Source organism: Staurois parvus, unplaced genomic scaffold (assembly GCF_062004578.1).
Source record: "Staurois parvus isolate SC_StPar_1 unplaced genomic scaffold, SC_StPar_1.0 ptg000675l, whole genome shotgun sequence".
Taxonomy (NCBI): Eukaryota; Metazoa; Chordata; class Amphibia; order Anura; family Ranidae; genus Staurois; species Staurois parvus.
Window position 1 is genome coordinate 120,447 of NW_028318471.1, and position 14,739 is coordinate 135,185.

General features: G+C 42.2%; 1 protein-coding gene across 6 annotated transcripts in view; it reads right to left on the bottom strand.

Annotated features, from left to right (window-relative positions):
- The window catches only part of DYSF (dysferlin), a 396,353-nt gene that overhangs the window by 21,764 nt on the left and 359,850 nt on the right, over nucleotides 1-14,739 (bottom strand). For all 6 annotated transcript variants that reach the window (XM_089652230.1, XM_089652225.1, XM_089652229.1 and 3 more), the window contains 4 exons: nucleotides 9,687-9,829; nucleotides 7,492-7,631; nucleotides 6,007-6,095; nucleotides 1,031-1,126 (listed from right to left, as the gene is read on the bottom strand). In XM_089652230.1, the coding sequence (XP_089508356.1) occupies nucleotides 1,031-1,126; nucleotides 6,007-6,095; nucleotides 7,492-7,631; nucleotides 9,687-9,829 (468 nt within the window). The remainder of the gene's footprint in view (nucleotides 1-1,030; nucleotides 1,127-6,006; nucleotides 6,096-7,491; nucleotides 7,632-9,686; nucleotides 9,830-14,739) is intronic.

Consider the following 14,739-nt stretch of genomic DNA (forward strand, 5'->3'; position numbering starts at 1 on the left):
CAGAAAGCAGTGCTGGATCAGTAAGCTGTATATAAGGTGGCAGTGTGGGCCTTGTCAGATAGTGGAGGAGGAAGCAGTGCTGGGTCAGTAAACTGTATAGAAAGTGACAGTGTTTACCTTGTCAGATAGAGAAGAAGGAAGCAGTGCTGGATTAGTAAACTGTATATAAAATGACAGTGTGTGCGTTATCAGATAGAGAAGGAGGAAACAGTACTGGATCAGTAATCTGTATATAAGGTGGCAGTGTGGGCCTTGTCAGATAGTGGAGGAGGAAGCAGTGCTGGATCAGTAAGCTGTATATAAAGTGACAGTGTGTGCCTTGTTGGATAAAGGAGGAAGCAGTACTGGATCAGTAAGCTGTATATAAGGTGACAGTGTGTGCATTGTCAGATTTTGGAGAAGGAAGTAGTTTTGGGTCAGTAATCTGTATATAAGGTGGAAGTCTGTGTATTGTCAGATAATGAAGGAGAAAGCAGTGCTGAATTAGTAAGCTCTATATAACGTGACAGTGTGTGTCTTGTCTGATAGTGGAGGAGGAAGCAGTGCTGGATCAGTAAGCTGTATATAAGGTGGCAGTGTATGCCTGGTCAGATAGTGGAGGAGGAAGCAGTGCTGGATCAGTAATCTGTATAGAAGGTGGCAGTGTGTGTCTTGTCATAGAGTGGAGGAGGAAGCAGTGCTGGATCAGTAATCTGTATATAAGGTGACAGTGTGTGTCTTGTCTGATAGTGGAGGAGGAAGCAGTGCTGGATCAGTAATCTGTATAGAAGGTGGCAGTGTGTGTCTTGTCATAGAGTGGAGAAGGAAGCAGTGCTGGATCAGTAAGCTGTATATAAGAGGTTCTGGAGCAGAAGTACTTCATGACTTTTATGATCTGAATAGAGATGGGTGGGTTGAATGGGTGGTGATTCTTACTGGTAACAGGCTCTCTATCTAACATGTAATATACTGTACAAGGATGAGTGTGTGTTATCTACTGCTGGAGTATATATATATATTATATTAGATACGGAGTAGACAGGCCTCTTACCTCTTCACATAAATGTCGCTCATTTTCTCCCCTGTCATGCTGACATCATCGAGGATGACATCACGTGTGTTCCAAACTATGCAGCGCAAGAAAAACCTGGAGGAGAGACAAGAATTAAATACACGTCTTTTATTAATTTTATGACTGCATTCACATCTGTTCATTGCAGTGCACTGTAGTGCCGCTTTGTGAAAATCACCAACAACATCTCGGTTGGCCTAGTGCTGGTCTGTACATAGCCTGAGTAAACAGCAGAGCTGTGGGAGGGACCCAACAGGCTCCACCCACTACAGGCTGCCTGCAGAAAACTACAGGAGGGGGCAGAGATGAGACCAGTCACCCTGCACAAAGGGAGAGAGCAGCAGTGGGCGGTCTTTATTACAGGAAGCCAAAGTCTCACAATGGATTATTGCACAGACCTGAAAGAAATATACAAAGCACACCAGTCAGTCTGGAGGAGTAGGCAGTCCTAAGCAGGTTGTTTATGCATGAAGACCACCCGCATGTGATGCTGAATATCCTTGATTGAGAGAAGTGAAATACGGGCAGCACAGTGGCTAAATGGTTAGCACTTCCGCCTGGCAGTACTAGGGTCGTGGATTTGAATCCCAGCCACGGCACCACCTGCCTGGAGTTTGCATGTTCTCCCTGTGACTGCGTGGGTTTCCTCCGCGTACTCATGTTTCCTCCCACACTCCAAAGACATGCTGGTAGGTGAATTGGCTCCTGTCTAAATTGTCCCTAGTATGTGTATGTATGAATGTGAGTTAGGGACCTTAGATTGTACGCCCCTTGAGGGTTAGGGACTGAAGTGAATGTACATTATATATATGTAAAGCGCCACGTAAATTGACGGCGCTATAAAAGTACCTGAAATAAATAAAATAAAATACAATGAAAGGGGCAGGCCAAAGACTAGATAATGGTGGACATCCTCCAGCCAGAAAATGAAGCAGACTATCTGACTTCAAAAGGAACACCTTTCATCCATATGGCGCCTGAGTAAATATGGCACTTTAATTGTGCCACGAAGAGGTCATAAACATATACAGAGTATATATAAACTTCCAAAACTTTTAAAAAAATGAATAATAAATTGTATAATAAAAAAAAAACTTTAGCACAGTATTGTGCAAAAGTTTTGTGTAAAGAAATGTTGTAAAGTAAAAAAGAATGTTTTCAAAAATATATATTTCATTTTTTTATTTTAATCATATTTCAGAATGCAGAGTGTGCAAACAGAAGCAAAATCTAAATCAAATCAATATTTGGTGTGCCTACCCTTTGGCTTAAAACCAGCATCTATTCTTACACTTGCACACTATGTACACTTGCACAAAGTCAGAGATTTGTAAGATTCAGGTAGGATTCAGGAGTCAGGTGTATGATTAACCACTTATACCAAGCAGGTGCTAATGATCATCAATTTCATATGCAGGTTGAAACGCAGTCATTAACTGAAACAAAAATAGCTGTGTAGGAAGCTTACAACAGGGTGAGGAACAGCCAAACTCTGCTACTAAGGTGAGGTTGTGGAAGACACTTTCATGTTGCAGGTCACACACCATGGCAAGACTGAGCACAGCAACATGACACAAGGTAGTAATGCTGCATCAGCAAGGATTCTTCTAGGAAAAGACTTCATAGCAGACTGGGATTTCAAAATGTGCTGTTCAAGCTCTTTTGTAAAAGGCAAAGAAACAAGCAACGTTGAGGACCGTAGACGCAGTGGTCAGCCAAGGAAACTTAACGTAGCAGATGAAATAGGGGGAGATTTACTAAAACTGCAGCACTCAGAATCTGGTGCAGCTATGCATGGTAGCCAATCAGCTTCTTACCTCAGCTTGTTCTATTAAGCTTTGACAATAAAACCTGGAAGCTGATTGGTTTCTGTGCAGAAGTGCAACTGATTTTGCACTCTCCAGCTTTAGTAAATAATGCTTACTTACTTTTTGACATTGGAAGAAGTCCAGAAGTGTCATCAGCACAGAACTGGCACAAACCAGTGGGACCCAGGTACACCCATCTACTGTCTGAAGAAGTCTGGCCAGAAGTGGTCTTCATGGAAAAACAGCAGACAAAAATCCATACCTCCAACATGTAAACAGGGCTAAGCAGCTCAACTATGCACAAAAGCATATGAACTAGGGGGCAGAAAAATGGCAGCAGGTGCTCTAGAGTCAAAAACTTGACATATTTGGCTGTAGTAGGAGGCAGTTTGTTGACCGAAGGTCTGGAGAGCGATACAATAATGAATGTCTGCACGCACCAGTGAAGCATGGTGAAGGTTCTTGCAAGTCTGGGGCTGTATTTCTACAAATGGAGCTGGAGATTTGGTCAGGATCAATGGTGTCCTCAATGCTGAGAGATACAGGAAGATACTTCTCCATCATGCCATAGCATCAGGGAGGCATGAGATTGGCTCCAAATTTATTCTGCAGCAGGGCAACGACTCCAAACATACAGCCAATGTCATTAGGAACTAGCTTCAGTGAAAAGAACACGGAGTCTTGGAAGGGATGGTTTGGCCTCCACAGAGCCCTGATCTCAACATCATGGAGTCTGTCTGGGATGACATGGAGAGACAGAAGGATCTGAGGCAGATTACATCCACAGAAGATCTGTGCTTAGTCCTCCAAGATGTTTGGAACAACCTACCTGCCAAATTCCTTCAAAAACTGTGTGCAAGTCTACCTAGAAGAATTGATGCTGTTTTGAAGGCAAAGGGTGGTCCCACCAAATATTGATTTGATTTGTATTTCTCTTCTGTTCATTTACTTTCCAATTTGTTAATTAGTAAAAATAAACTATTAACACTTCTATTTCTGAAAGCATTCTTAATTTACAGCAATTTTTCACAACTGCTTATAATGGTTACACTGTACAGTATACGTGTGTGTGACCTCTTTGCGGCAATAATTACCCCCGCGCCATATGGGTGGGAGGTGTTCCTTTTGTGTTTAAATTGGAGATGGTATGGTGCCCGGAGAGGAATGTTAGTAAGTAGAGGACAAATCCATTATTGTTGTATTCGGTGGCTCTATGTGACTTTCTGCAGCTTCTAATCCGCATTGTGAGAAGCTCACAGTGTGCAATGAAATCTAAATAAGCCATTTCTGTACAGGAGAGGGAAGGCTGGAGTTCAACTTTAAAGAATGTTGAGAGTTAATCTTCCCCATAGGGTCACAGAGGTATAAGGACCTGACAAAGGTCCTTCCCAACCTATAAAGCTAAAATACATTTTTGCAAACTAGCAAAAGGGAAAGCATATATTATTGGGTTTAATAAGTATCACTGACCAAATGTATTTTTAACTTGCAGATTGCAAGATCTCAGCGTGACCAATCACATTCCCAATCTCAGGCATGAGATAATTTGTGATTGATTTCAACAGGAAATTGCACCGACTGCATCATCGCTACTCTAGTCACCAATCAGCTTTGAGATTACTTGGGTCACATGAGACATAAGATACAATGTTGTTTCCCGACTCCAGCACATTATTTATTTATTTCAGGTACTTATATAGTGTCGTCAATTTACATACCGTATATTCTCGAGTATAAGCCGAGTTTTTCAGCACATTTTTTGTGCTGAAAAACGGCCCCTTCGGCTTATACTCGAGTCAACGTCTGCAGATGGGGGGGCGCGAGGCTCCGTCAAGGGGGGCGCGTACAGGGGTGGGCAGAGGGCTGCTGTCTCTTACCTGGCTCCCACGATGATCCATCCAGGAAGCGCTGCTCCTTCCGTCACACCGGCCACTCCCTCACTCCTGCCGCTCGGCTCCGCCTCCTCACCGGTGATTGGTCGCCAGAACTGTAGCTCAGGAAAGGGACACAGGCGGCCAATCACGGGCGAGGAGGCGGAGCCGAGCGGACCCGTGAAAATCGAGTGAGGGAAAAGCCGGTAAGTGTGCAGTGCAGAGGTGCTGCTGCAGCCACATATGCTGGCTGCAGCACCACCATACTGCAACAGGGGTCAGCAAGTGTCATTGGTGTCAGTGGGAGGAATAGTGCCGCATCATTGGTGTCACTGATACTAATGATGGGGCATTATTCCTCCCACTGACACCAACGATGGGGCACTATTCCTCCCACTGACACCAATGATGGGGCACTATTCCTCCCACTGACACCAATGATGGGGCACTATTCCTCCCACTGATACTAACGATGGGGCATTATTCCTCCCACTGACACCAACGATGGGGCACTATTCCTCCCAGTGATACCAATGATGGGGCACTATTCCTCCCACTGACACCAATGATGGGGCACTATTCCTCCCACTGACACCAATGATGGGGCACTATTCCACCCACTGACACCAATAATGGGGCACTATTCCTCCCACTGACACCAATGATGGGGCACTATTCCTCCCACTGACACCAATGATGGGGCACTATTCCTTCCACTGACACCAATGACGGGGCACTATTCCTCCCACTGATACCAATGATGGGGCACTATTCCTCCCACTGATACCAATGATGGGACACTATTCCTCCCACTGACACCAATGATGGGGCAATATTCCTCCCACTGATACTAATGATGGGGTTTATACTCAAGTCAATAGTTTTTCCCAGTTTTTTGTGGTAAAATTAGGTACCTCGGCTTATATTCGGGTCGTCTTATACTCGAGTATATACGGTATATATTGTACATTCACATCAGTTCCTAACCCTCAAGGGGCGTACAATCTAAGGTCCCTAACTCACATTCATATACAAGGGCCAATTTAGACAGGATCCAATTAACCTACCAGCATGTCTTTGGAGTGTGGGAGGAAACCGGAGTACCTAGAAGAAACCCACGCAGGCACAGGGAGAACATGCAAACTCTAGGCAGGAGGTGCCATGGCTGGGATTCGAACCAATGACCCTCGTACTGCCAGGCGGAAGTGCTAACCATTTAGCCACTGTGCTGCCCATCACACAGGTATACTATAGAAGACTAGGCCATAAATCTCACCTTTTTGCCTTTCTTGGAGTGATGTTAAACGGCGGCCCAGGAGATCCCAGAGACTTGGGGAACACATCTACCCACATCTGCAGCTTTCCCTAGAATCAAATAGTACAGACAGTGAGGACAACATGGCGGAAGGAATAGAAGGTTTTCTCTCATTGGCTGAGGTGAAGATTGTGACATCATCTTCCCACATCTCCATCCCAGTCAATAGGACCTTTATATCCATTCATAAAAATACAGGGCTTCCTGTGAACGGGGAAGCTCTCAGCCCATATTGATCTTGTTCTGGCAGCAGAGAGGAAGTCCCTGTATCACTGCCAGGACAAAGAGCTGTATACTGTTTGTAGCTGGTGCTACATACAGTTTATGCAACACTATCAGTGGGTGCACCAATTAATGAAAGTAGTTTGTTTTGGCCAGCTTGGCATGTGGATTATGTTAACCTCCCTAGCGGTCTGATTATGTCTATATTTCTGTGCTCAAAGCGGTACATTTTTTTGCATGGAAATATGTTGTTTTTTTATTGTAGGCCTGTAATTTTTAGGAATATCTCACTGAAATCTGTCTGAACAAGAGTCTAGTAAACATCCCGGGTAGGATAAAATTTGAAACACGAAATGATAAATTATAACTTAATAAATAATCATAAAAAATAATATAATAATAATAAATTTAATTCAATAATATAATCAAACCAAAAACACTGAAATGTGAAATACGGTATAGCGCCAAGTTCACACATCACTGAGCAAAGTCGCAAAATCGTTTTCAGTGTCTGATGATGAATTTCCCCCACGAATCATTATCACTCAATTCTGCAAGTGGTTCTGATTTACTATCGCTGTTCTCTAGCCGGTCTAAAACCGATTTTGACCTAAAGGGACGCTTTTTGGACGCCATGGACGTTTCTCAGTTTCCAGGCAGAAAGAACAGTAAAAATGCAGGCAGGGCGCCGGACAAAGCACTCGGGACAAAATGTATGTGAAATGGTTTGATACAGGAATGTTATACTATGTGATTTTAGTGTATTTAGTGAATGTCACTTTTCAAATTTCCCGCCGTTCCATCCCCCGTACGTCCCAACGTCGCAGGGGACGGAACTCAGAAAACAGATGCCGGCATCCGCCGGAGAACATTGCCGGGGACACTGCAGGAGGGACATTGCGGGAGGGCAGGACAAGGTAAGAGAAGAACAGATCCCGGAGCAGCGTCACATGGTAAGCCTGAGTGTAGCTCGGGGTTACCGCTTGTGGTACTGAAACTTTACCCCGAGCTACACTCGGGAATACCACCAGGGAGGCTACGGCAGCCCACTGCAAATAATGGATTGCCAATATACAAGAATGTCCCAAAAATTTGTACGTCACAAAATTTGTAACAGGACACACCACAGTGCACTAAGGTGCATTGTGTCACACTTCAACGCATGTGTGTTGACAGTGCATTGATGTGCTTTTGGGTTATAGTGCATATTTACAGATTTCATACCTGTTCTATGTCCGGCTGCAGGGGGCTATAGAGAGATCTTGTTTCAACGTGTTCACAGACCAGGCCCTGTTTGCGTAGGACGTGTAAAGCCAGACGCTCCTCAGGTGGTCCCAGGTGTGGGTTGGGGAATTTACTGTCATCTGTCAGAGTGAGAAAATGAGTAAATGTGAAATACAATTTATTTTCTATTTATAAAACTGAGATTCCAAAGTTCTCAACAGAGAATATTAACCATTCATAGCAGTCTCTGCACCAGAGGAGCTTACACTCTAACATCCCTTCACAGTGGTGCACTAATATTATTATATATTTATATAGCTCTTACATATTCCTTAGTGCTGTACAGATACAACTAAGCCATTTACATCAGTATTTGCACCAGAGGAGCTAACACTCTAATGTACCCACTCCAGTTACATATATTAAAACATCTGACAGAGTTCGCAACTCATCGCTACTCTATCTGAAGCAAAATGGAACACTTATAATGAAGACTGAATATGTGAGTTCCTGTTTCAGCCTCATCATGAAAGGTCCTCCATGTAAACCTAAGAATGTGATATACAGTGGGGCAAAAAAGTATTTAGTCAGCCACCAATTGTGCAAGTTCTCCCACTTACAAAGATGCGAGAGGCCTGTAATTGGCATCATAGGTAGACCTCAACTATGAGAGACAAAATGAGAAAAAAAATCCAGACAATCACATTGGCTGATTTGGAAAGAATTTTTTTGCAAATTATGGTGGAAAATAAGTATTTGGTCACCTACAAACAAGCAAGATTTCTGGCTCTCACAGACCTGTACCTTCTTCTTTAAGAGGCTCCTCTGTCCTGCACTCATTACCTGTATCAATGGCACCTGTTTGAACTTGTTATCAGTATAAAAGACACCTGTCCACAACCTCAAACAGTCACACTCCAAACTCCACTATGGTGAAGACCAAAGAGCTGTCGAAGGACACCAGAAAGAAAATTGTAGACCTGCACCAGGCTGGGAAGACTGAGTCTGCAATAGGCAAGCAGCTTGGTGTGAACAAATCAACTGTGGGAGCAATAATTAGAAAATGGAAGACATACAAGACCACTGATAATCTCCCTCGATCTGGGGCTCCACATAAGATCTCACCCCGTGGGGTCAAAATGATCACAAGAACGGTGAGCAAAAATCCCAGGACCACAGGGGGGGACCTAGTGAATGACCTGCAGAGAGCTGGGACCAACGTAACAAAGGCTACCATCAGTAACACACTACGCCGCCAGGGACTCAGATCCTGCAGTGCCAGACGTGTCCCCCTGCTTAAGCCAGTACATATCCGGGCCCGTCTGAAGTTTGCTAGAGAGCAATTGGATGATCCAGAAGAGGATTGGGAGAATGTCATATGGTCAGATGAAACCAAAATAGAACTGTTTGGTAGAAACACAACTCGTCGTGTTTGGAGGAGAGAGAATGCTGAGTTGCATCCAAAGAACACCATACCTACTGTGAAGCATGGGGGTGGCAACATCATGCTTTGGGGCTGTTTCTCTGCAAAGGGACCAGGACGACTGATCCATGTACAGGACAGAACGAATGGGGCCATGTATCGTGAGATTTTGAGTGCAAACCTCCTTCCATCAGCAAGGGTACTGAAGATGAAACATGGCTGGGTCTTCCAACATGACAATGATCCCAAACATACCGCCCGGGCAATGAAGGAGTGGCTTCGTAAGAAGCATTTCAAGGTCCTGGGTTGGCCTAGCCAGTCTCCAGATCTCAACCCCATAGAAAACCTTTGGAGGGAGTTGAAAGTCCGTGTTGCCCAGCGACAGCCCCAAAACATCACTGCTCTAGAGGAGATCTGCATGGAGGATGGGCCAACATACCAGCAACAGTGTGTGCCAACCTTGTGAAGACGTACAGGAAACGTTTGAACTCTGTCATTGCCAACAAAGGATATATAACAAAGTATTGAGATGAACTTTTGATATTGACCAAATACTTATTTTCCACCATAATTTGCAAATAAATTCTTTCCAAATCAGCCAATGTGATTGTCTGGATTTTTTTTCTCATTTTGTCTCTCATAGTTGAGGTCTACCTATGATGCCAATTACAGGCCTCTCTCATCTTTTTAAGTGGGAGAACTTGCACAATTGGTGGCTGACTAAATACTTTTTTGCCCCACTGTATGTAGAAGTGTGTATATAGCATCTCACCGAGATCAGGCAGACTGGTATCATAACCACGGAAGATGATCTTGTTGTTTTTGTAGATGGGAAGTTTGAAGTTACGCTGCTTGGCCAGTACGTGAAGGAGCTGAGATGGTCTTAACTGGTCCCTCCACTTGTTCGGTCCTGATCTGAGAGGAAAGAAGCAAGAAGTTACCCATGTGAATAGGAAGGATAACGTGCCCACCGTTCCCCAATAGTAAACATTTGCAACCAGGCTGCTAATCCTACTTTAAGAGTTTAATTTTGACTTCCCTAACTCTTGCACTAACCCTGCGCACTTGCCAATGAGCATGCTCTTATTGGCCACTTATGTTACATAGTCTGGCTGAAAAAAGAGAAAAGTCCATCCAGTTCAACCATAAAAAAAAAAGTTATCCTATATCCACAGTTGATCCAGAGGAAGGTAAAAAAACCCAGCAAAGCATGATCCAATTTGCTCCTGCAAACCTCCTTCCTGATCCCCCGAGAGGCAATCGGAGATTCCCTGGATCAACTTTACCTATAAATATTAGTATCCAGTTATATTCTGTGTATCCAAGAAAGAATCCAGGATTTTTTTAAAGCAATCCACTGAGCTGGCCAGAACCAACTCTTGAGGGAGTCTATTCCACATTTCCACAGCTCTTACTGTGAAGAAACCTTTCCGTGTTTGGAGATTAAATTTCTTTTCCTCCAGATGTAAAGAGTGTCCCCTTGTCCTCTGTGATGACCTCAGGGTGAATAACTCTACACTGAGTTCACTATATGAACCACTGATGTATTATACATGGAGATCATATCCCCCTTATGTATTATATATGGAGATCATATCCCCCCTTATGTATTATACATGGAGATCATATCCCCCCTTATGTATTATAAATGGAGATCATATCCCCCCTTATGTATTATACATGGAGATCATATCCCCCCTTATGTATTATACATGGAGATCATATCCTCCCTTATGTATTATACATGTTGATCATATCCCCCCTTATGTATTATACATGGAGATCATATCCCCCTTATGTATTATACATGAAGATCATATCCCCCCCTTATGTATTATACATGGAGATCATATCCCCCCTTATGTATTATACATGGAGATCATATCCCCCTTATGTATTATACATGGAGATCATATCCCCCCTTATCTATTATACATGGAGATCATATCCCCCCCTTATGTATTATACATGGAGATCATATCCCCCCTTATGTATTATACATGGTGATCATATCCCCCCTTATGTATTATACATGGAGATCATATCCCCCTTATGTATTATACATGGAGCTCATATCCCCCCTTATGTATTATACATGGAGCTCATATCCCCCCTTATGTATTATACATGGAGATCATATCCCCCCTTATGTATTATACATGGAGATCATATCCCCCTTATGTATTATACATGGAGATCATATCCCCCCCTTATGTATTATACATGGAGATCATATCCCCCTTATGTATTATACATGGAGCTCATATCCCCCCTTATGTATTATACATGGAGCTCATATCCCCCCTTATGTATTATACATGGAGATCATATCCCCCCTTATGTATTATACATGGAGATCATATCCCCCCCTTATGTATTATACATGGAGATCATATCCCCCCTTATGTATTATACATGGTGATCATATCCCCCCTTATGTATTATACATGGAGATCATATCCCCCCTTATGTATTATACATGGAGATCATATCCCCCCTTATGTATTATACATGGAGCTCATATCCCCCCTTATGTATTATACATGGTGATCATATCCCCCTTATGTATTACACATGGAGATCATATCCCCTTATGTATTATACATGGAGATCATATCCCCCTTATGTATTATACATGGTGATCATATCCCCCCTTATGTATTATACATGGTGATCATATCCCCCTTATGTATTACACATGGAGATCATATCCCCTTATGTATTATACATGGAGATCATATCCCCCTTATGTATTACACATGGAGATCATATCCCCCTTATGTATTACACATGGTGATCATATCCCCCTTATGTATTATACATGGTGATCATATCCCCCTTATGTATTATACATGGTGATCATATCCCCCTTATATATTATACATGGTGATCATATCCCCCTTATGTATTATACATGGTGATCATATCCCCCTTATGTATTATACATGGTGATCATATCCCCCCTTATGTATTACACATGGTGATCATATCCCCCTTATGTATTACACATGGAGATCATATCCCCTTATGTATTATACATGGAGATCATATCCCCCCTTATGTATTATACATGGAGATCATATCCCCCCTTATGTATTATACATGGAGATCATATCCCCCCCTTATGTATTATACATGGAGATCATATCCCCCCTTATGTATTATACATGGTGATCATATCCCCCCTTATGTATTATACATGGAGATCATATCCCCCCTTATGTATTATACATGGTGATCATATCCCCCCTTATGTATTATACATGGAGATCATATCCCCCCTTATGTATTATACATGGAGATCATATCCCCCCTTACGTATTATACATGGTGATCATATCCCCCCTTATGTATTATACATGGAGATCATATCCCCCCTTATGCATTATACATGGTGATCATATCCCCCCTTATGTATTATACATGGAGATCATATCCCCCTTATGTATTATACATGGTGATCATATCCCCCTTATGTATTATACATGGTGATCATATCCCCCCTTATGTATTATACATGGAGATCATATCCCCCCTTATGTATTATACATGGAGATCATATCCCCCCTTATGTATTATACATGGTGATCATATCCCCCTTATGTATTATACATGGTGATCATATCCCCCCTTATGGATTATACATGGAGATCATATCCCCCTTATGTATTATACATGGAGATCATATCCCCCCTTATGTATTATACATGGAGATCATATCCCCCCTTATGTATTATACATGGAGATCATATCCCCCTTATGTATTATGTATGGTGATCATATCCCCCCTTATGTATTATGCATGGAGATCATATCCCCCTTATGTATTATACATGGAGATCATATCCCCCCTTATGTATTATACATGGAGATCATATCCCCCCTTATGTATTATACATGGAGATCATATCCCCCCTTATGTATTATACATGGAGATCATATCCCCCTTATGTATTATACATGGAGATCATATCCCCCTTATGTATTATACATGGTGATCATATCCCCCTTATGTATTATACATGGAGATCATATCCCCCTTATGTATTATACATGGAGATCATATCCCCCCTTATGTATTATACATGGAGATCATATCCCCCCTTATGTATTATACATGGAGATCATATCCCCCCTTATGTATTATACATGGAGATCATATCCCCCCTTATGTATTATACATGGAGATCATATCCCCCCTTATGTATTATACATGGAGATCATATCCCCCCTTATGTATTATACATGGAGATCATATCCCCCCTTATGTATTATACATGGAGATCATATCCCCCCATATGTATTATACATGGAGATCATATCCCCCTTATGTATTATGTATGGTGATCATATCCCCCCTTATGTATTATGCATGGAGATCATATCCCCCTTATGTATTATGCATGGAGATCATATCCCCCTTATGTATTATGCATGGAGATCATATCCCCCCTTATGTATTATACATGGAGATCATATCCCCCCTTATGTATTATAAATGGAGATCATATCCCCCCTTAATCTCCTCTTCTCAAGAGAGAATACATTCAGTTCCTCTAATCTTTCCTCATAGCTGATCTCCTCCATGCCTCTTATCAGTTTGGTTGCTCTTCTCTGTACTTTCTCCAGTTCCCCAATGTTCTTTATGTGAATTGGTGCCCAAAACTGAACTGCATATTCCAGATGAGGTATTACTAATGATTTGTACCGGGGGAAATGACATCTCTCTCTCTGGAGTCTATACCTCTTTTAATACAAGAGAGGATTTTGCTCACTTTAGAAACCGCGGCTTGCATGCCATTATTAAGCTTGTGATCTACAGAACCCCCAGATCCTTCTCCACCATTGATTCCCCCAGATCCTTCTCCACCATTGATTCCCCCAGTTGTACCCCCCCCCCAGTATGTATGATACATGCATATTCTTAACCCCCAAGTGCAGAACCTTACAATTATCAACATTAAACCTGATTTGCCACATAGTTGCCCAATTACACAGAGCATTGAGGTCGGATTGTAAGTTGGAGACATCCTGTAAGGACGTTATTCCACTGCACAGCTTGGTGTCATCTGCAAAGATTGAAATTGTATTTTTAAACCCAGACCCTATATTGTTTATAATTATATTAAAAAGTAAGGGTCCCAACAACACTGAACCCTGGGGTACACCACTGACAACCCTAGACCATTCAGAGTATGAATTATGTCCTCTCAATGGATGGTAGGTTGGCACTGGAACTGGTGGTGTTCCGGGAATTTTTCTTATAAAAGCATATAATGGCTCCTAGGTTCACTTTATATAAAGCATGAATTTCTGTAACATACTGTATCTGTGTGTTTAAATAGAATCTACATATCTAAATCCGGGATAGCACACTGTCTTGCGTTTGTCATGGAATGGCAACCAACCATCCATGTGAGCAGATGGCAGCATGGGCATCCCCTATGACTCTAAGTCTAAGCAAAACGTAGTCTTCACCAGAAACCCCAATAGTTTTGCCTCTGGTTGAGGCACTCAGGTTTGGTCCACTAGTAATATGAATTAAGAAACTCTACCAAATCAAATGGTAAAAGCGTAATCTATAAACATGCAGGAGGTGTTCAGGTGTTGAGTCATATCTCAGGAATGGGTCAAAAAAGGTAATCGAAGCACCTTGCAGGCTACTTAACCACTTGTCTATCAGGCCAATGTTTTAATTTTTTCTACTCATGTTTAAATCTGATTTTTTTGCTAGAAATTTTTTTAGAAATTACTCTGGAGAATAAAATGGTGATAGTTGAGTGAGCTGTTGGGGAAAATTTATTTGGAAAGAAATTTAAATTTAA